General features: G+C 39.2%; 1 protein-coding gene across 6 annotated transcripts in view; it reads left to right on the top strand.

Moving 5' to 3' along the window:
• Positions 1 to 22,973, top strand: part of EIF2AK4 (eukaryotic translation initiation factor 2 alpha kinase 4) — a 113,245-nt gene that overhangs the window by 48,993 nt on the left and 41,279 nt on the right. For all 6 annotated transcript variants that reach the window (XR_004263738.1, XM_032261186.1, XM_032261189.1 and 3 more), the window contains 11 exons: positions 601 to 670; positions 7,241 to 7,324; positions 9,076 to 9,198; positions 11,331 to 11,435; positions 13,136 to 13,190; positions 13,746 to 13,825; positions 15,371 to 15,472; positions 17,444 to 17,497; positions 20,094 to 20,330; positions 21,821 to 21,896; positions 22,302 to 22,423. Coding sequence is in view for 5 of the 6 variants with exons in the window: in XM_032261186.1 (XP_032117077.1) it covers positions 601 to 670; positions 7,241 to 7,324; positions 9,076 to 9,198; positions 11,331 to 11,435; positions 13,136 to 13,190; positions 13,746 to 13,825; positions 15,371 to 15,472; positions 17,444 to 17,497; positions 20,094 to 20,330; positions 21,821 to 21,896; positions 22,302 to 22,423 (1,108 nt within the window). In the remaining variant the exon portion in view is untranslated. The remainder of the gene's footprint in view (positions 1 to 600; positions 671 to 7,240; positions 7,325 to 9,075; positions 9,199 to 11,330; positions 11,436 to 13,135; positions 13,191 to 13,745; positions 13,826 to 15,370; positions 15,473 to 17,443; positions 17,498 to 20,093; positions 20,331 to 21,820; positions 21,897 to 22,301; positions 22,424 to 22,973) is intronic.

Raw genomic sequence — 22,973 nt, 5'->3', positions numbered from 1 at the left:
GACCTCTAATAAAAAAAAAAAAAAAAAAAAAAAAAAAAACTCCCCCCCACCCCCAGCTATTTTCAAAAGATTTCTAAAATCCAAGCCCTGGAAAAAGGAAAAATAGAAATTACTTCCCATACTTCCATCTTACACATTTAATAGAATTTCTCATAGGACATTCCTTTGGATAAGGGCTTGCAACCCTGTGAAACATTTAAGAACTAATTTGGAGTCTTGATACAGTGCCAACTGCAGACCCCAAAAAGGTACCAAATCAGTAATTATGATCCTAAAGTTTATGCTTCTCAGAATCTACCCTGGGTGTTTACTTTTCAAGATTTTGTTTTATTTTATCCAGGTGGATACACTTTATGATTACTCTTAGTTATTAAATTTTTTCAGGAAACTTAATCTGGCTAATTTTTATTAAATCAAGAGTCCTGTGTTTTGTATAATAGCAAATACAAATCAGCACAGTGTAGAGTATACATTGATGCCTGCGGGCTCATGGTGTGATATCTCTAGACTCTTGTGCTTTCTAATATTTGAAAGTGTCCGTTTTTATTATTGTAATAGGGATTTCTATTACTTTAGTATTTCTCTGTTTCTCTTTTTCAGACCTGCTTCAGATTCTGAAAGTGATATTATCTTTGACAATGAAGATGAGAACAGTAAAAGTGAGAATCAGGTAAATATATGAATAGAAATTATACCATTTTATTCATGATATAATTGATGTCTGATGTCATAAACCTTAGGTAAAGTATTAAAGCTTTAATCTGGTATTCAAATACAGAAACCATCTATTTTGAAATTTGATTATTCATTTAAAATACATTCTACCTATGTGTATTTATAGACCTTTAGCCATATAATAAAGCATATCTCCTTTCAGAAGAGAGAAGTCAGTTGAGGCACTGCATTTTTGTATGTGATGAAAACAGTTTTCTAAGGGTTTGAGAAACTTTATCTGGTTAAGAATGAGAATTGAATGCAAATTGATGAACTAAACAGTCTAATCATAGAGTTACCTCAGTCTGTCCCACATCAGTTAATCTTTATTCCTTGTTTTCATATGCTACCCGCTAGAACAGTGTTTTTACACTGTGTATCATGATCCTATAATGCAGGAGTGTCCAAACTTTTGTCTTCCATGGGCCACATTGGTAAAAGAATTGTCTTGAGCCACATATAAAATACGCTAACACTAATGATAGTTGATGAGCTTAAAAAAACTGCAAAAAGTCTCATAATGTTTTAAGAACATTTACAAATTTGTATTGGGTTGCATTCAAAGCCTTTCTGGGCTGCGTGTAGCCCACAGGCCGCAGGTTGGACAAACTTGCTGTAATGAGTTATGAAATCAATGTAAACAGTCACAACCAGATTTATTTTATTTGTAATGTCATAAAAAGGAGTAGTGAGGCTGGGGACAGTGGGTCACGCCTGTAATCTCAGTTCTTTGGGAAGCCAAGGCAGGTACATCACTTGAGATCAGGAGTTTGAGACCAGCCTGGCCAAAATCGTGAAACTCCATCTCTACTAAAAAACACAAAAATTAGCCAGGCGCGGTGGTATGCACCTATAATCTCAGGTATTCAGGAGTCAGGCACAATAATCACTTGAACCAGGGAAGCAGAGTTGCAGTAAGCCAACGTGGTGCCACTGCACTTAAGCCTGGGAGACAGTGAGCCTCTGTCTCAAAAAAGTGAATACCACAATGTATCATATTTTAAAGGTTAACTTTGTAAAGTTACAAAGTTAGTTACAAAGTTTGCAAACTATGTAAAGCTGCAAAGTTAGTTACAAAGTTTAACTTTGTTCATGGAACTTTACCTCATAAGTATGTATACTGGCTGTGATATGAAGTATATTTCTTCATGTGAATTATGGTTTTTAAAAGTTTGAAAAGCACAACTCCTCAAAGCCTGAAAGCCCCTTTAATTCCGCATCTTCCTCTGCCTAGGCCAGAAGAGCCTCTTCATGCTGGTGCGTGGAGTTCAGAGTGAAGCTTTTTAACTACTGGAGCAGTCAGTTGTGGCTGTGGGGAATTATTCTACTATTGGGGGCTGAACACAACAACTTTATTATTAGGTTTTCTAAGAGACAGGGTTTCCATCTGTCTCCCAGGCTGGAGTGCAGTGATGCAGTCATAGCTTACTGCAGCCTAGAACTCCTGGGTTCAAATGATCCTCCCACCTCAGCCATCCAAACTGCTACAATTACAGATGTGAGCCACATGCCCAGCCTGCAATTACTTTATTACCAGGAATAAAAATATAATTGCCAGCAGTTATAAGGGTTCATTCATAATAGATAAAGAAAGGTCTAAGTGTAGACTCTTAGATAAGCAGTTCAATTGATTTGAAGGAGATCTGAGTATTAGCCAGTGTGTTTTTATAAGTAGTTCCCTTGTCAATTAAATCACAAATAATAAAAATTTATTAGTTATAAATTTAGCCAGGAATAATAGCATAAATAATCTAAACTATGCTGGCTGTGGTAGCTCACACCTGTAATCCCAGCGCTTTGGTAGGCCAAGGTATGTAGATCACTTGAGGTCAGGAGTTTGAGACCAGCCTGACCAACATGGCGAAACCCCATCTCTGCTAAAATACAAAAAATTAGCCAGGTTTGGTGGCAGGCGCCTGTAATCCCAGCTGCTCAGGAGGCTGAGGCAGGAGAATTGTTTGAACTCAGAGGTTGCAGTGGTTGCCTCAGAGGCAGAGGTTGCAGTGAGCTGAGATTGCGTCATTGTACTCTAGCCTAGGTGACAAGAGCAAAATTCTGTCTCAAAAAAAAAGTCCAAACTACTGCTAAAGCCAAAGTAAATGTTTGGTTTTTAGCATTTGTTATGCACGTAATTATTACAGGGGGCCATCAAATCCTGGTTTTGCTTAGATAAGGGCAGCATCTATGGGCATCCTAATTGATGGGTTAGAAGACTCCAAGAGATTAACAGATTTTCTTTGATAAAAGAAAATGTTCTAAAAATTCTTCCTCAGGAAAAAAAAAATCAGAAGTGGTCAAATACTAACTAATGCTTTTTCTGCACTTGGGTTTATAAGTATTCAAATATATCTATTGTGGGAAAAGACTTTTTTAAAGAAAAGTATCACATAGAGAAAGAAAATCAGCTGTAGAGGACAAACAGAGTAATGGTTTAGAAAGTGTTATAGAGGGTCATAGACTGTAAGTGGCAGCTGAGTGCATGTTCTTCAAGCATGGACGTCTGAGGTCAGTGTGCCCTTTTATAATGTGGTTACTTTTATTTTTGTTTTTGTTTTTGTTTTTTTTTTTTTGAGACGGAGTTTCACTCATGTTACCCAGGCTGGAGTGCAATGGCGCGATCTCGGCTCACCGCAACCTCCGCCTCCTGGGTTCAGGCAATTCTTCTGCCTCAGCCTCCTGAGTAGCTGGGACTACAGGCACGCGCCACCATGCCCCGCTAATTTTTTGTATTTTTAGTAGAGACGGGGTTTCACCATGTTGACCAGGATGGTCTCGATCTCTTGACCTCGTGATCCACCTGCCTCGGCCTCCCAAAGTGCTGGGATTACAGGCTTGAGCCACCACGCCCGGCTATAATGTGGTTACTTTTAAATGGTTTCAGCTAAAGATGGATTTCTAGTCTTGTGTTTCTGAAATAAGCCTACTGCCAAAAAATACGTAATTCCAGCAAAATTGAACCCTTCAAATATTAGCCTGTGTGCATTCTGCCCTTCTTAGCCATAGGATAGATATCAGTGGCAAGAAAGAACTGACTTGACAAGGAGTCTTTCTGTAGATTGCACATCTTTAATACCTACCTGTTTTCTGTTTACCCCATTGTTGTTCTGTGTAGCGACAGACCTGTAAGCCACACAGAGGATTCTGGAAATAGCAAACTTGCAAAAATGCTGTGAGCTTCCATTTTTTCTTTTTCCTTTTTCTTTTGTTCTTTCTTATTATACTTAAATTCTAGGATACATGTGTAGAACATGCAGGTTTGTTACATAGGTATACATGTGCCATGGTGGTTTACTGCACCCATCAACCTGTCATCTACTTTAGATATTTCTCCTAATGCTCTCCGTCCCCTTTCCCCCACCCCACAACAGACCCTGGTGTGTGATGTTCCCCTCCCTGTTCTCATATGTTTTTACTGTTCAGCTCCCACTTATGAGTGAGAACATGCAGTGTTTGCTTTTCTGTTCTTGTGTTAATTTGCTGGGAATGATGGTTTCCAGCTTCATCCATGACCCTGCCAAGAACATGAACTCATTCTTTTTTATGGCTGCATAGTATTTCGTGGTGTGTATGTGCTGCATTTTCTTTATCCGGTCTACCATTGATGGGCGTTTGGATTGGTTCCAAGTCTTTGCTATTGTAAATAATGCTGCAGTAAACGTGTGCATGTGTCTTTATTGTAGAATGATTTAGAATCCTTTTGGTATATACCCAATATTGGAGTTGCTGAGTCAAATGGTGTTTCTAGTTCTAGATCCTTGAGGAATTGCTACATTGTCTTCCACAGTGGTTGAACTAATGACATTCCCACCAACAGTGTAAAAGTGTTACTCTTTCTCCACATCGTCTCCAGTATCTGTTATTTCCTAACTTTTTAATGATTGCCTTCTAACTGGCATGAGATGATATCTTGTTATGCTTTTGATTTGCATTTCTCTAATGACCATTGATGATGAGCTTTTTTTCTTTTCTTTTCCTTTTTTTTTTTTTTTTTTTTGAGACGGAGTTTTACTCATGTTACCCAGGCTGGAGTGCAATGGCGCGATCTCGGCTCACCGCAACCTCCGCCTCCTGGGTTCAGGCAATTCTCCTGCTTCAGCTTCCTGAGTAGCTGGGATTACAGGCACGCACCACCATGCCCAGCTAATTTTTTGTATTTTTAGTAGAGACAGGGTTTCACCACGTTGACCAGGATGGTCTCGATCTCTGGACCTCGTGATCCACCCGCCTCGGCCTCCCAAAGTGCTGGGATTACAGGCTTGAGCCACCGCGCCCGGCCGTGGATGAGCTTTTTTTCATACGTTTGTTGGCTGCAAATGTCTTCTTTTGAAAATGTCTGTTCATATTCTTTACCCACTTTTTGATGGGGTTGGTTTTTTGTTTTTTTCTTGTAAATTTGTTTATGTTCCTTGTAGATTCTGGATATTAGCCCTTTGTCAGAGGGACAGATTGCAAAAATTTTCTCCCATTCTGCAGGTTGCCTGTTCACTCTGATAATAGTTTATTTTGCTGCGCAGAAGCTCTTTGGTTTAATTAGATCCCATTTGTCTATTTTGGCTTTTGTTGCCATTGCTTGTGGTGTTTTAGTCTTGAAGTCTTTGCCCATGCCTATGTCCTAAATGGTATTGCCTAGGTTTTCTTCTAGGGTTTTTTTGGTTTTAGGTCTTAGGTTTAAGTCTTTAATCCATCTTGAGTTAATTTTTGTATAAGGTATAAGGAAGGGGTCCAGTTTCAGTTTTTTGCATATGGCTAGCCAGTTTTCCCAATACCATTTATTAAATAGGGAATTGTTTCCCCATTGCTTGTTTTTGTCAGGTTTGTCAAAGATCATATGGTTGTAGATGTGTGGCATTATTTCTGAGGCGTCTGTTCTGTACCATTGGTCTATGTATCTGTTTTGGTACCAGCATGATGCTGTTTTGATTACTGTAGCCTTGTAGTATAATTTGAAGTCAGGTAGCGTGATGCCTCCAGCTTTGTTCATTTTCCTTAGAATTTTCTTGGCTATGTGGGCTCTTTTTTGGTTTCACATGAAATTTAAAATAGTTTTTCCTAATTCTGTAAAGAAAGTCATTGGTAGCTTGATGGGAGTAGAAGTGAATCTATACATTACTTTGGGCAGTATGGCCATTTTCACAATATTTCTTCCTACCCGTGAGCATGGCATGTTTTTCCATTTGTTTGTGTCCTCTCCTATTTCCTTGAGCAGTGGTTTGTTCTCTTTGATGAGGTCCTTCACATCCCTTGTAAGTTATATTCCTAGGTATTTTATTCTCTTTGTAGCAATTGTGGAGTTCACTCATGATTTGGCTCTCTGTCTGTTATTGGTGTATGGGAATGCTTGTGATTTTTGCACAATGATTTTGTATCCTGAGACTTCACTGAAGTTGCTTATCAGCTTAAGTAGTTTTGGGGGTGAGACAGTGGGGTTTTCTAAACATACAATCATGTTATCTTCAGAGATAATTTGACTTCACATGTTATTTATTCTTTACAAGTCTATAAGAGCTTTACTAGCTCTTATAGAATACTTCCTATTTGAATACTCTTTATTTCTTTCTCTTGCCTGATTGCCCTGGCCAGAACTTTCAGTACTATGTTGAATAAGAGTTGTGAGGGAGGGCATTCTTGTCTTGTGCCAGTTTTCAAAGGGAATGTTTCCAGCTTTTGCCCATTCAGTATGATACTGGCTGTGGGTTGTCATAAATAGCTCTTACTATCTTGAGATACATTCCATCAATACCTCGTTTATTGAATGTTTTTAGCATGAAGCAGTGTTGAATTTTATCAAACGCCTTTTCTCCATCTATTGAGATGATCATGTGGTTTTCGTCATTGGTTCTGTTTATGTGAAGGATTACATTTATTGCTTTGCATATGTTAAACCAGCCTTCCATCTCAGGGATGAAGCTGACTTGATCATGGATGATAAGCTTTTTAATGTGCTGCTGAATTTGGTTTGCCAGTGTTTTCTTGAGGATTTTTGCATCAATGTTCATCAGGAATATTGGCCTGAAATTTTCTTTTTTTGTTGTGTCTTTCCCAGGTTTTGGTATCAGGATGATGCTGGCCTCATAAAAAGAGATAGGGAGGAGTCTCTCTTTTTCTATTGCTTGGAATAGTTTTAGAAGAAATGATACCAGCTCCTCTAACTGCCATCAGAGAGTACTATAATAAACACCTCTATGCAAATAAACTAGAATATCTAGAAGAAATGGATAAATTCCTGAACACATACAACCTCCCAAGACTAAAACCAGGAAGAAGTTGAATCCCTGAATAGACCAATAACAGATTCTGAAATTGAGGCAATAATTAATAGCCTACCAACCCAAAAAAGCCCAGGATTGGATGGATTCATAGCTAAGTGCTGTGAGCTTCTAAGGACAGTGGTTATGTTCTGCTCACTGACTCCCCCTCAGACACCAGCTGGCCCTGTGTCAGGGGTGGGCACAAATACTTGACGACGATGATGATTTTGCTTAATTTTGGCCCCCATTTTGAGTTTTTGTGTGTTCCTCTTGGTTAGGACGAAGACTGCAATGAGAAGAATGGCTGCCATGAAAGTGAGCCATCAGTGACGACCGAGGCTGTGCACTATCTATACATCCAGGTGAGGTCCTGGTGTGTAACAACACCCACTAGTGGCTGGTGGGCCTGTTTCAGGGTATTGGAACAAGATAATGGACAGAGGAGGGCTTACTGCCTCTACCAAAAGTTAGTTAGTCAAGATGATTACCATATGGAGGCCTTTCCCCCAGCCTTGAACTCATGCTTTCTTGCAGTATTTCAGGATGCGCCACAGGGCAGCACTGGGCTCAGGCTGTGCAAGTTCACATCCTGGATCCACCTGTTAGGACTGAACTCGGACAAGGTTCTTCAGCATCTTGTGCCTCAGTTTCCCCATCTATAAATTACATAATAGTAGCTCTTATAGACTTGTAAAGAATAAATAACATGTGAAGTGCTTAGAACTGTATCTGAGTTCCATAAATGCTAGACTGCATGAGCACAGAAACTCCACTTTGCCTAACCAGCTGAATCTGGACAAGTAAGGTATGATGCACACACATGTCTGTCTGTGCAGAAGTAACACCAACATGACTTTAAGCAAAGTGGCTTTTCCAGGAACCTCTGGAGACTAGTACACATGCAAGCCAGTTCCATTGGGGCGTTACAGAGAAGCCTAGGCTTTGGCCTGCCTACCTGCCAGAGCAGCAATATCCTAAACAGGGGTGGGCTCTGCCAGCAGAGGGGTGGCCATAAAACAAAGAAGTCTCTGCACCAAGTGAACAGGACTGTGGGTCACTGTTAGTATTTCAGTCATAACTGCAGACAGGCAGATCTTTAGATGTGAGATGCAGAACTGTGCAGAAAAAGGAACCCTGAGACAAGTTATAGCATTTTGAATGAAATGAATTAGGTATTTGCTTTCCTGGAATTGGAGCTGGTTTAGTTATTCCTTAACATAAATATCTTTGAGGTACCATTTACACAGATAATAAAGCATTTGTCCCCCAAACCACTATTTATCCTCTGTTATATTCCATTAGCTTCTACACAATTAGAATGGCATATAAGTACACAAAGGAGGTGCATCCAACATGCAGCAGGATCACAGTGTGGGCATCAGAGAATGCCTTGTGAGAGCCGAAGGGTGAGCCAGAGTTTACTGTCAGTTTTACTGAGGACGATAGAACAAAGGCTGATCTTCCTCTCTTTAAAAACAATAAAACCCTTCATGATAAATCTCAACTCTGGTACTAGTTGAAACATATAGGCTAGTTTTGTAAATCAAATGCTGCATGTTGATTTAAGGTTTAAGTCATGTTGCACTGTTTCCTGATACATGAATACACTCAAGAAAGGGTGAGGCAGAGCCCGTCTCACTCTCCCAAGAAGACTTGAATGCTTTAATATTTATAATATTTTGCTCTAAACTTGAAGATCATTTGTCTTTAATGTAAGAAAAGCTAATGACATCATTAGATTAATTAACCCTCCTTGTAAATTTGGGTTTGGAAGCGATCTTGTAAAACAATAAATAAAATTTTACTACATCGTCAGTTTTTTTATATTAATTGTGATATGTATTTTAAACAAGTCATACTTTTAAATGAGCAATACTGTAAAAAAATTAAAATAGTTATGTTGGAGGGCTAAGATTGTGCATATTTACCCCCAAGGTATTTTTTAATACTGTTGGCTTCTTTTCTCAGTGTAAAAAACCAAGTCTTTACCATAACTGTTTAAAACCCATGGTACAGGTTTTTAAATGGAGGATTGTGTTAATTGCAGTCATGCAACTTAACTTAAAGCTGTTGTATAATCAGATTCTCCTGATTTGTCCTTGTCTGTGTGTAGATGGAGTACTGTGAGAAGAGCACTTTACGAGACACCATTGACCAGGGACTATATCAAGACACTGTCAGACTCTGGAGGCTTTTTCGAGAGATTCTGGATGGATTAGCTTATATCCATGAGAAAGTAAACTTTACACCATTTCATATCTGAAGACTTATGTTTACATAAATTTATGACTGCATGAAAATATCAAATGTAAGATTGGAGAAAAACTGAAGTAGAGGGAAAACTATGGGAATATGGACATAATCTATTTTTGTGGGAAAGAGAACAATGTGCCAAGAGACAATAGAATATTACAAGGTATCAGAGTATAACATTTAAAAATGTTAAGAAAACATTAAAGGTTAGAACAGGATCAGCAAACTGTGACCTGTAGGTCAAATCTAACCCACTAACTTTTCTTGTATGGCCTGTGAGCTAATAATGGCTTCTACATTTTTAAATGGTTGTAAAAAATTAAAAGAACATTTCATGACATAAAAATTACATGAAATTCAAATTTCAATGCCACCAAGGTTATTGGAACATAGCTATGCTTGTTCGTTTATATATTGCCTGTGGCTATTTTTTCCCTTAATGGCAGATTTGAGTAGTTGCAACAGGGGCTGCAAAGCCTAAAGTATTTATTTTCTGGCCCTTTACAGAAAAAAAATTGGTTAACCTCTGGGAGAGGAGAAAATATTTGAACATGTAGGGAATGTGAGGATGATTTCTTGAGTGGTTTAGAATTAGGGCAGGGCGCAGTAGCTTCCATCTGTAATCCCAGCACTTTGGGAGGTTGAGGCATGCGGATCACTTGAACAAGGGTTCAAGACCAGACAGGTCAACATGGTGAAACCTCATCTCTACTAAAAGTACAAAAATTAGCCGGCTATGATGGTTGAACACTTGTCATCCCAGCTACCTAGGAGGCTGAGGCAGGAGGATTGCTTAAACCTGGGAGGTGGAGGTTGCAGAGAGCCAAGATTGCAGCCTGGGCAACAGTATGAGACTTTGTGTCAAAAAAAAAAAAAAGCAAGGATGTGATTAATGTCTGCCAAGTTATTTGATTCTAACTGAATTAGTGCTGCCCTTCCTAGGAACACAGAGAAACACAGAAAGTCATCTAGCAAGAAGAGAAATAAGACTTTTTGAGTAATGTAGCTTGTCGCATGTCTAAAATGTTATTTTAAAGTTAGAAATTGCCATTATAATGTAAATGCTAATAGGCCTAGCTTCAGAATGAAACCCTACTTACATTTTTAAAATGGGATTGTCTAATGCAGTAACCAATATAAATTCATTAGTTTTTTCTCCTTTGCCTCAAATTCTTTAACCTTCAAATGTTTATTCTGTACCATATTTATACTGAGAAGCAAGGGCTGTAATTTACAAATGTGTAGTTTATAAATGATTTAGTAGTAGCAGAATTTGCAAGGTTAGAAATGAAATGAGTTCCAATTAGGGCCACTAAAGCTGCGTTACTGTGATTTTATCCTGCGATGCTAGAACCATGCCCCCTGTGCTCTCTTTCATTCTATCCAATTTGCTCAGTATTGGCTATCCATTTGCGGGCATCTAACACTGTGCCATATCTAGAAATACAGAGAGGCACAAGTCCCATGCTTGAGAAGGACTTGTTGCTTTTGGAGGGAGCCAGAATTTACCTTCAGGTAGTGGTAAAAGATTATTATTTTTTATAATACATGAAACAGTCCACATTACGAGCCATGAGGAAAATGAGAAAGCAATCTCATGTAACACGTAATTGTTGCACACCTACTGTGTGTGCTGAGGATGGCCAAGTGAGGATGGCCAAGTTGAACTGTTTGAATTACTGTGGAAGGCTCATGAATGAGTTGGCACCTGCAAATGTTGGTACAGTGCGAATGCATGGAAAAAGCAAGAGTATCCTATGAAGAGGAGATGGTACAAAGAAAGAAATAGAAGAAGGAACAAAAATGGCATGTCTCCTGACCAGAGCAGAGGTTTTGTAATGTAGCAGAGGGAAAGGTAATTTGGTGAACCCAGTGGAAGGGGCCTTGGATGCCACAGAGAACTTTTTAGAATTTACCTGGTATGGATAACACCAGGTAGAACTAGGAGATGGTAAAGAGGTCATAGGACAGTTAGGAGACATTGCAGAGGCCAGATAGCCAGGACCAGGGTGGTCTGTGGGAGAAGACCTCGTATAATTTCATCACTAGGTTAGCCTTTTAAATTAGGAAGTAGGTGTAACTCCAAACCATTGTTTCTTCACTCTCTTTCAACAGGGAATGATTCACCGGGATTTGAAGCCTGTCAACATTTTTCTGGATTCTGATGACCATGTGAAAATAGGTGATTTTGGTTTGGCAACAGACCATCTAGCCTTTTCTGTAAGTATTTTAAAAATTAGACTGTACTTAAAAACAGACCCAGATGCTTTGATAATTCTGAAAGTATTAGCAGATACAATAGTGCGTTCACAGAACTATGCTGTCTAATCCTCAGGAGATTATACAAACCTGAAGGGGCATGCTGCAAATGATCTTGTAGGCTTTTAAATTGTAAGTATATTTGAGTGAATGTATTCCACTTGAGGTACACAAAATTATTGGCTTGGAAAAAATATTGATGTCAGAGACATTGAATACTTTATGAAATAATTGGGTATTTTGGTCTACCGTGCCTGGCGCTGGGCTAGATGCATTATACCTCAGAGGCTTTTTTTTGGTTTAGGGAAATGAGGCTCAAAAACATAAAACACCAGGAGAGCATACAGTTATGAGGATCAAGAAAGGCTAGATAACAACAGTGGCATTTCAGATGTCCTTAAACAGTGGATGGGAGTCCAATAGGTGGAGGTTAAGGACAGGGAATGGTAACACCAGGATGGGTATTCCAGAGAGAAAGCACAGCATACACGAAGTGCCCAGGGTGAGCAGACTTGGCTATGCGCAGACCAGCATATTGTCTGACTGTGAGGTGCGGGGGGTAGGAGAGGATGCTGGGCAGTTGAGGAGTCATTGGAAGGTTGCGTAGTTTTGTAGGTGGTAGGCCTTGAATGCCAGAGGAGAAATTTTACTCCACATTATAAGCCCAAATTATTAGGCACCAAGATCGGTAGGAAATGCGTTTTAATTCTAAGGGTGATCAAGAAAGGAAAATAGGATTTGAGTTACTGGTGAGAACAACCATTCGGGCCAAGTTGGAAGGTGAGGCTAGGTGTGGAAAGGGAGGAGAGGGAAGGCAGACAGTAAGGACTCAGTCCTGATCATAGTCCCCATGGAGCATATGTATGGGAGAGTGCCAAGACCAAGGATGGGCCAGATGGTGGAATCTTGATCCCCAAACTAAAGAATTTAACTTGATGTCTAGAAGGCTGCAACACAGTAAGATAGATAAGAGTTCAGGCTGTGGAGTCCCACTGACCTAACTAGAATCCTATCTCGGCCACTGCTTTGTGGCATAATCTTGGACAATTAATTAACCTATTAATACCTCATTTGTAAAGTGTGCCTAATACCAACTAGCGCCTAGCTCAAAAAGTTGTCAGCAAGATAAATAAGAATGCAGGTAAAGCACCTAGAACAGTGCCCAGCACTAAGAATGTTGAAGCCAGTGTTACTGATGGTGGCACTTGTAATGGGAATAGTGACTTAGGGTATTGACAACACTGTTGCACATTGTGGAGCAACGTAAGGCTACCCAGGAGGCATTAGCTATGAGTCAGGGTGGAACATGTTTGCTGAGCAGACTCAAGAAAAGAAAAGTAAAAATTGACCCAGAGAAAGTAACAGCAATGGGAAAATTGAAAGATCAATTTGTTGTTTTTCATATACTCTTACTCTTCTTAGAAAATAGATTCTGTTTTTGGCATTTGCTACTTGAAAAATTGGTTTCTCTAAGCTTTTGCATATTTCTATCCTAAAGAAAGAGTTGTATAGTGATTGCCCCTCTTCCTCTTGATTTCATTGGGTTTCCTCAGAGCCTTGTATTAGTGGGTTAACTAAACTAGAAAAAAATTAAAACTCAAGCCATTCTCATGGAATAATATCATGTTTTAATTGGATATTTGGCTTACTTATATTTTTAGGCTGACAGCAAACAAGACGATCAGGCAGGAGACTTGATTAAGTCAGACCCTTCAGGTAAACCCAGAAGACTATATGTTTTCATCCATGAGTTAAAGACCACAGAATTTCTTAACCTGAAACCTGCTTTTTACTTGTAAAAGTTTTATTCTACAGCAGATTTTAATTGTTCCTTAAATTAATGAAATTATGGAAATGTGTTAATCTTTTAATGTATCAATTGTTCTTTGAACTTTAAGAAATTAGAGCTTCAGTGAGTAGAATAATTGGCTCCCAGGGGTAGACAGTTGTATTTTGTGTAACCTCAGTTGGTAATGTGAGGTTACTAACTCACATTGGTAACCTCAACCTCATGAGCTGATCCATCTGGGGTTTTCTATGTGGCACTTTCCTTCCTCTGCCACAGCAAAGGCATCCTTGTGTAGAACAGAGTGTGTGGCCATATGTGACTTATGGTTATTCATTTGGTACAATGCATGCTGCTGCTCCCTGTGAGTGGTATAGACAGTTAACAGATCATGCCTCACTTGTAAGAAACCTTTGTTTGTTTTTAATTCATGTCATCTATAGTCCTATTATTGGGAAGTTTTCCCTCTGTTTTCCTCCACACAGGTCACTTAACTGGGATGGTTGGCACTGCTCTCTATGTAAGCCCAGAGGTCCAAGGAAGCACCAAATCTGCATACAACCAGGTACGGGGTTTTGTGGGGAAAAGGAATCTCAAAATTAAGGTAATAGGACATCTAAATCACAGCATTTGGGGCTTAGTCCCAGCTGAAATAGTCAGGACATCCACTTGTTCACACTCCAGGAAGGACTCATGGTCCCAAGGAGCTTACAGTCAGTCTATCCATCCACCCATCCACCCACCCACCTACCCACCTTGCACCCATCCATCCATGCATCCATCTGTTCATGCATCCATCCATGCACCCATCCATCCACCCACCTATTCCTCCATCCAAAGAATGTGTGAATTGACCCCTATCTTGGGCAAGATGCCAGGAACAGAAGTGGCTCCAGCTCTCCAGGGAGCTTGTCCACTGGTGGATGAAACGGACGATAAATAAGTAAAAAAATAAAATATATAATCACAAATTGTGATGGAGCTAAGTGACAAAGAGAACAGATTGACCCAAGAAGATCTCTTGAAAGGATGGCATTTAGGATAAAGGATGAGAAAGGAGAAGCCACATATTATTAAGTATAGTCACCATGCTGTGCTTTAGATCTCCAGAATTTATTCATGTTATAACTGAAAATGTATTCCCTTTGACCAGCATCTCCCCTTTACTCCCAGCCCCTGGTAGCCACCATTCTAGTCTCTGTTACTGTGGGTTAGACTTTTACTTAGATTCCATATAACAGTGAGATCATGCAGTATTTGCTTTTCTGTGTCTAGCTTATTTCACCTAACAGAATGTCATCTAGGTTCATCCATGTTGTCACAAATGGCAAGATTCCCTTCTTTTTGAAGACCATGTGACCTTGTAGTCAGGAGCTGGCCTTTTCTGTTAGCTGCAGATTTTGGTCTGTGTTTCATTTTTAAGATGATTAGTCAAGATGCAAAACAAAGCAAATTCTTATGAGCAATCTCGGTTGTCCTTGCTCTTCAGCCATTATTTCCAGTTTTCAGCCAGTGGTTTTCTATGTCTGTGGATACAACGAAACCAGTTACCATTAATTTTCTAGGAAGGCCAAGCATGTTGGCTCATGCCTGTAATCTCAGCACTTTAGGAGGCCAAGGTGGGTGAATTGCTTGAGCCCCGGATTTGGAGACCAGCCTGGGCAACATAGTGAAACGCAGTTTCTACAAAAACTACACAGAAAAAAATAGTTGGGCATGGTGGTGCACACCGGTAGTCCCAGCTACTCAGGAGGCCGAGGTTTAAGGATCACTTGAGCCCAGGAGGCGGAGGTTGCAGTGAGCCAAGATTGCACCACTGCACATCAGCCTGGGTGACAGAGTGGGACCCTGCCTCAAAAAAGAAAAATAAATTTCCAGGAAAATGTTTAAAGAAATCATGCCAAATATTTTATCATCACCTAAATATAAAATATATTACTTAGCCTTTATAACCATAATTTTTAAGAATGAATTCTTCATATTTTGCCAGTGTGACCTGTTTTGTACTTACACAAACTTTATTTCAGGTAACAGTCCTTATCCTATAATTCCCTGGTAAATTATACTTTCATATCAAGGCTTTCTAAATGCAATTATTTTTTCCCCTCAGAAAGTGGATCTCTTCAGCCTGGGAATTATCTTCTTTGAGATGTCCTATCATCCCATGATCACGGCTTCAGAAAGGATCTTTGTTCTCAACCAACTGAGAGATGTATGTATCAGTTGGTTTAGTGCCCACATTTTCAGTAGCCTGAATCTTAGCACGGAGATCAGAATTCAAAGCAGGATATTTTTCTGGTATTTATAATATAGAAGAGGCTATCCTACTGTAATATTAGTGACTCATTTATTCGCATATGCCAGGCTAACCAGTTTTCCCATTTTCAGTGAAGCATTTTTCTAAGCAAAAGAAGTCATCTCTGTTAAGTTCTTAAAATAGCAGTTTTGGGAGCCAAAGATCGTCAGCATGTGGGAGGGATCTTACTGGTCTCTCTACGGTGTTTCCAATAAATGGAACCCTACCCCCGATGATGAGAAACTTGCTCCAGTTTTGTTTGATTTTGGAAATCTTACTTGGAGAAATTGCTAGGTTATAGTCACTTTTTAAAAAATTATTCTGAGATTTACTCTTGATCTTAAAGGAAGAAGCCACAAAATTGGGCTTGATGTTAATACAGTTATAACAAGAGAGTGGATTGTAAGGATAATGGATATTTAGTTCTAGAAGTTAAAGATGCCTGTTGAATGGACCAGGTATAGTAATGTCTAAAGAAAACTACTATGACCAGAAGTTAAAATGGGTCAAAAAAAAAAAAAAATCTGCCCATTGAAATTTTTTTCCCAGTGAAATTTCCATTTGTGTTCTTGGGATTACTGCTTGCCTCTTTCACTGCCTGAGCTAAAAGGCACCAACATTATGTGTGCAAGGTCAGAGGTGCCCATGCGCAAACAGCATTAAGATGAAAGTGAAGCCGGGCGCGGTGACTCAAGCCTGTAATCCCAGCACTTTGGGAGGCTGAGGCGGGTGGATCACGAGGTCAAGAGATCGAGACCATCCTGGTCAACACGGTGAAACCCCGTCTCTACTAAAAATACAAAAAATTAGCTGGGCATGGTGGCGCGTGCCTGTAATCCCAGCTACTCAGGAGGCTGAGGCAGGAGAATTGCCTGAACCCAGGAGGCGGAGGTTGTGGTGAGCCGAGATCGCGCCATTGCACTCCAGCCTGGGTAACAAGAGTGAAACTCCGTCGCAAAAAAAAAAAAAAAAAAAAAAAGATGAAAGTGAAGAGCGAAGTTTGGGTGACGGTGATTTAAATGACGTTTATGAGCAAGACATCTGGAGAGCCGCCTTCTTTCTTAGCAGAGTAAGGCAGAAATATTTATTAAGTTAAATCATAAACATGGTAACTAGAATACAGTAAGAATACCCCTGTATTCTAATGTAAGAATACTTCTCTGGATAGTTTTGAAAATAAGTAAATTATTTTACTGTCAGTACAGTGTGGATAGCTGTGTTTATGAAGTATAGGACTAAGTAAAGTGATTACTATCACCTCGCCTTGATTGGAATCCTCTTAGATAATTATGTCCTTGATGAAGTGCCTTTCTTTCATCTAAAATTCATGTTTATTTACCAGAAAGTTGAGAACTTTTGGGGAAGTAGAGAACTTTCAGGGAAGCAGAAGTTTTTCCTCTTATTCTGTGTTGGTAGATGGGTGTTTTTTTCCCCTTTTATCATCTACATGTTTAATAAAACAACTTGGTTGTTCTTCAAAGCCATTAGAATTTTACTTTGTACTCAGATGTGCTTTCTGCACCTTGACATTTTTTTTCTCAATGAAATTTCCATCTATGTTCTTGGGATTAATCCTTGCCTCTGTTACTGCCTGAGTTGAAAGGGACCAGTGTTACAGTATGTGAGGTCAAGGGTGCCCTTGAACTAACAGCATTAAGGAGAAAGTGATGAGTGAGGTTTGGGTGGGGCTGTCAGTTGGGTAAAGTTTATATTAAAATAATATGTATATAATTAGAAGAATAAGCATCAGGTTTCAAGAAGGTATCACTTATCTTTTCTTGGTAGCAAATTTTTATTTCTGTATTTGATTTTCTTGCTTATGGTGAATAAATACTTTCACTGTGGCAGTCTGCCAAAACCTTGCTGATTTGAATGTATTTTTTTTAGCCCACTTCGCCTAAGTTTCCAGAGGACTTTGATGATGGAGAGCATACAAAGCAGGTAATTTTCTGATGCATCAATTACTATGTCTTCAGTCTTGCATTTTAATTATTATTTTTCTTACTTTTTTTTTTTTTTCAGTTAGTAATCTTCTGCATCTCATTCTCTTGCATGCTGGAAACAATGTGGGGAAAAAAATATCAAAAGATGAAGCACTTAAAATGTTATTAGACTTGAAATACACCATAAAAATGCCAAGAACTGGCATAGAAAATAAGCAAATTGCAGGGTTCTTTTGTGCAATTCATTGTGCTTTTGAAGTGCTATTTGGACCCTCGGCTTAGCTGTTGGAAAAAAAAAAAAAGAGTGCTTTTACAATTCATTGTTTTAGATAAAGCTTGGGGCTTTATGAAAAAAATATAATTTAAAACTGTAATTTTGTTCTGTTTTCTGGTTGTAGTAGCTCAGATAATGGGGGAAGGGTTGCATTTTCTAGACAGTCTGTTATTAAAATATTTTAAATTTTAAAGCAAAATAATTTCTCCTATATAATCTGAGTGTGCGTGTGACTTGTGACATAGGCTAATATTGGCATCCAGCAAATATTAAAAAAGCAATTATTAGTGAACTTGTGTATTGGGTTCTGGTATGCCTTTCTTAGTGCCAGTTTTTTGTCTTGGTACTGTGATTAATACTCTTGTCATATGGAAGTTTATTTCTTAAACTGACTTACTGGCAATTATAATCAAGGCAAATCCCTTATTTAAATAATTAATGCTGAGAACAGAAGCATAGACAGATACTGTATTAATTTGCTGCTGCTTGCTTGCTGGTTGTGTATCTGGATGGACATGCCACTTTTCTAGACTTCAATTTCCCTCACCTATAAAATAAAAGTATTAAATATTCCTTATTTATATTATTACATTAACATTGTGTCATTTGGTAATGTTTAATATGATGGCTATTTATGGCTGTGGGGACCCATTCTGCCTCATCTGTTTAATTAGTGAAGGCCATTAGAAATAACACTGAGTCAGAATTTTCAGCTCTCTGGAGTCCCCTCCCACATAGTGGGAGCTTTAAAAAAAAAAGAGAGGAAAAAAAAAGAAATACATTGAGTCATGTTTCTGCTTCTTTTGGTAGCTCTTACTGTTTCTGGGTGTCACAAGTAAATGTTCACTTCATAGCCTTATGACAAAGTCAGTCTTATTCAGTGTTTCCCTTGTTGACAGCTATGATGGCCCAGAAACTATATAAACCATTTCTCACAATGAGGACTGCACTCCTATCATCAGATATATATTAGGCATCCTTGAGCGTTTGAGTCTGGGCTGTACAAATTGGCACCAAAACAAAAACAAAACCACAATCACTTCCCATGTCATAGTCATTGCTTTTTATCTGAAAGGAGGAAACATAGAAGATGCTTATGGAATGAGCATAACATAATTTTTTGCCATGCATACTTACCAGTACAGCAGTCTAGTATGCTCAATAGGGTATTCTTGTTTTTGTCCGTTTAATATACCTTTCATAAAAGTTGTATCATGTCATTTTCTTTCTATATAATATAAAACTCCTATATCCCATAAGAAGTAATTACCTGTGTTTTTATTTTAGCCTAAGACTGGAGGGAGAGTGGTGTGGGGAGGGGGGAGTATTTTAAAGATTTATAATTAGAAAACGAAGTCTGTCTGATCATTGAGGTTTTCTTATCTCAAATATTTCTCTAACTCCTTATAAATCTTTATTATAAACAAGAGGATTAAGAATCCTTAAGGAACCTCTGGAAGGTTTAGATTGCCTTCACTGCTTTAATGAGATGGCTGTGAAGATAAATGAATAACATAAATCGAGAGAATTAAAGGGGAATGGTATCAATGCAAATAACATAAATGGAACAGAAACCATTAAAACAAGATGTTTTACATTGCTTTTAGGATTCCAGCTGCTATTATACAATTTCTACTCGAATTAGGCATGTAAAGCTATTTGTTTTATCTTTTTACATCTGTTTATACAATATTTTGTGTGTTTATAAGGCCTAATTTCTGCTTCTATGTAGTTGTTGAGTTGATGATTTTTTTTGGTTGTGACAATAAAGTATAAAAGGAAAGGGCCTCCTTTTAAGAAATGTTTAAGGCCGGGCGCGGTGGCTCAAGCCTGTAATCCCAGCACTTTGGGAGGCCGAGGCGGGTGGATCACGAGGTCAGGAGATCGAGACCATCCTGGTCAACATGGTGAAACCCCATCTCTACTAAAAATACAAAAAAAACATTAGCTGGGCATGGTGGCACGTGCCTGTAATCCCAGCTACTGAGGAGGTTGAGGCAGGAGAATTGCCTGAACCCAGGAGGCAGAGGTTGCGGTGAGCCGAGATCGCGCCATTGCACTCCAGCTTGGGTAACAAGAGTGAAACTCCGTCTCAAAAAAAAAAAACAAAAAAAAACAAATGTTTATATTTCATTGTTGCACAACTCTGTGGTCATATAAAGCAGAAAAAATAATGACCTATTCAGAAATTTCATAAGTGCCAGTTAAGTGCAAGCACAGGGGTACCTTTTCTTTGATCTGAACTGACTACTGACTTGTCCGGAGAATAGCTGCATTATCCATTGCATCCCATCAGCAGCATGCCTGGGTTTTATTGCAGAAATCCGTCATCTCCTGGCTGTTGAACCATGATCCAGCAAAACGGCCCACAGCCACAGAACTACTCAAGAGTGAGCTGCTGCCCCCACCCCAGATGGAGGAGTCAGAGCTGCATGAAGTGCTGCACCACACGTTGACCAACGTGGATGGGAAGGCCTACCGCACCATGATGGCCCAGATCTTCTCCCAGCGCATCTCCCCTGCCATCGATTACACCTATGACAGTGACATACTAAAGGTGGGCTTAAGCCACACTGCACAAAGGGAGCCTCACCTGGTCCACAAAAGGATCAATTCCATTTCTCATGAATTCTTTTAATGCCTCCAACATAAGTTCTTATGTGATGTCTTGGAATCCCCTAGAAGTACATGCAAAATGTGTGTATATGCATTCTGGGAGGAAGAGCCATACTCTTAATCACTTACTTGAAGGAGTCCTTGACCTTTCCTCCTCCCTGCCTGCCCAAGAGATTAAGAAGCAGTGCATACAATAATTAGTTGGGTGTGGTGGTGGACACCTGTAGTCCTAGCTACTCAGGAGGCTGAGGCAGAAGAATCACTTGATCCTGGGAGGCAGAGGTTGCAGTGAGCTGAGATTGTGCCACTGCGCTCTAGCCTGGCGCCTGGCAACAGAGTGAGACTCTGTCTCAAAAAAAAAAAAAAGAAGAAAAAGTTCATACAGAGACTGATCCCTGGCCCAAATGCCCAGAGCAAAAGCATCAACCAGCTCATACCTAGATGAAGTAGAAAGTAGTTCCCAGTGCTAGTTGTACATCCACTTCACCTCAGAAACTCTCTGACAATGCAGATGCCCAGGTCCCGTAGCCCATCTAGTGGCTCAGAATCTCCAGGTGTGAGGCATTTCAGAATCTCCTTAAAAGCTCCCAAGCAGATTCTGAAGTGTAACTAGGTTGCCAGTTTGGAGAGCCTTTAACATTTTATTTCTTTGAAAAAGAAAAAAAAAATCTGATACATATTAGTGAAATGTTAAAATTTGATAAAGTTGGGTGAGTAGATAACAGGTATTTGTTATATTCTCTATATGTTTCTGTATGCTTAAAATATGATATAATTTTAAAAGATAGAGTAGTAGAGGAAGTCATAGTAAAATCTGTGAAAGATCAGTATAGATTTTAGGGACCAAACACAGTTTTTGTTGGCTGTCACTGTTACTACAGAAAGATATTTGCAGGATTATAGGTGACTTTTTTATAGATGTCTTTTTGCTTATTTGTTGTTTCTAAATTTTCTATGGTGAAACAGTACGACTTTTATAATATGAAAACAAATGAAAAAGAAAGCTATTGGTAAAATATGTAAATGCCATGTAGCTTTCAGCAGGCCTGCCATGAATCACCTTGGTATGTGGGAGGGGGCCTGATGATGTTAGGTGGTTTATCACGCCACAGTATCCCTGAGAGTCACAGAAAATGTTTTCATTTGATTAGCTCCCTCTGAAAGGCAAATATCAATGTGCCCAAGAGCTTGGATTTTGAACCCAGGCAACCTTCCCAATGCTTGAAAGGTTAGCTCTTGCTTTCCGAAGCAGGGACATGAAAGATACGTGTCCTCTTCCCTGATGTGTTCAAAGATGGATGGACTTGTTGAGACTTCTTTTTTGAACATGGGAATAAGCAATGTAGTACCTACTGTAAGCCACAGAACAATATTTTAAAGGATCCCTTTGATAAGGCTTTGATGATGATGTTTTAATTGGTCCTGTTTTAGGGCAACTTCTCAATCCGTACGGCCAAGATGCAGCAGCATGTGTGTGAAACCATCATCCGCATCTTTAAAAGACATGGTGTGTATGCCCTTTTTAAAAATAATATTTCTTCTCATAAGACAGTTTTTCATCATTAGGAAGTATTGTTAGTGTTTGGGCGTACCATATTCTACTTTCAAATTCAGTTTTAAATAATTGGCATCATATGGAATTTAAGCTTATTTTTGAAACTTATTAGAATATTACAGCCTTGCTATTAATACTAAAATACAATTGGTTTGTGGAGTCAGAAATATGACCAAACTGTCAAACTTAACTCTAGATGAGCGCTCTATTTATAAATTTAGAGAACTAAAGAAAAACTGATATGATTTCAGTGGTCCCCGTAGCAATTACTTAGCTGTCAGATTTGTGTTAATTTTAGGTTGCCTCCTAAGAAAAATGTGAACCTGATGATAAGCTATTTTTTCTAATTTGGTGTAGGAGCTGTTCAGTTGTGTACCCCACTGCTGCTTCCCCGAAACAGACAAATATATGAGCACAATGAAGCTGCCCTATTCATGGACCACAGCGGGATGCTGGTGATGCTTCCTTTTGACCTGCGGGTGAGGCTGGGAACATACTGCTGACAATCAGAATGCTGTATCTAGTCACAGGGATGGCATCTCTGTTAAAGGATTTTTTCCCTAGGCTTATATTGTAAATGTCACCTGGAGGAAATGTATTCTTGAGGGAAGTCATCAGGGTGAGACCATTATTAGAGTAGAGAAAATGTTTAGCCCTGAATACATCCACCTTCCTCATAGCACAGGTGTTTATGGCTCTAGGAACTGTAGGAACCCCGCATTGCAGGTGCCACATGTGTACCTCAGTGTTGAGTAACCACAGCAGGTTAAACTCATGCACTCAGACAAATAAATATTGTTTGTTTTTTTAACTTCCTGGCTAGATCTTCAGTAAACATCCTAACATGTTAATGCCTAGAACAGCTAAATTCTTCTAACAGCAAGTGTCTCCTAATTGGGTATGCTGAGTTTTGCCTGTGCTTGCTTGCTTCTGACCCCCAGGGATCCCATCGACAGCAGCAGCCTTACTAGTCATTTACTCACATAGCATTGGCTGCTAACAAGCCATCTGTGGTGCTGTATAACAGAA

The sequence above is a fragment of the Sapajus apella genome, unplaced genomic scaffold, assembly GCF_009761245.1.
Source record: "Sapajus apella isolate SASKATOON/1434 unplaced genomic scaffold, GSC_monkey_1.0 scaffold122, whole genome shotgun sequence".
Classification (NCBI taxonomy): Eukaryota; Metazoa; Chordata; class Mammalia; order Primates; family Cebidae; genus Sapajus; species Sapajus apella.
The sequence above is the reverse complement of the archived record's forward strand: the minus strand, read 5'-3'. Positions and strand labels throughout refer to the sequence as shown.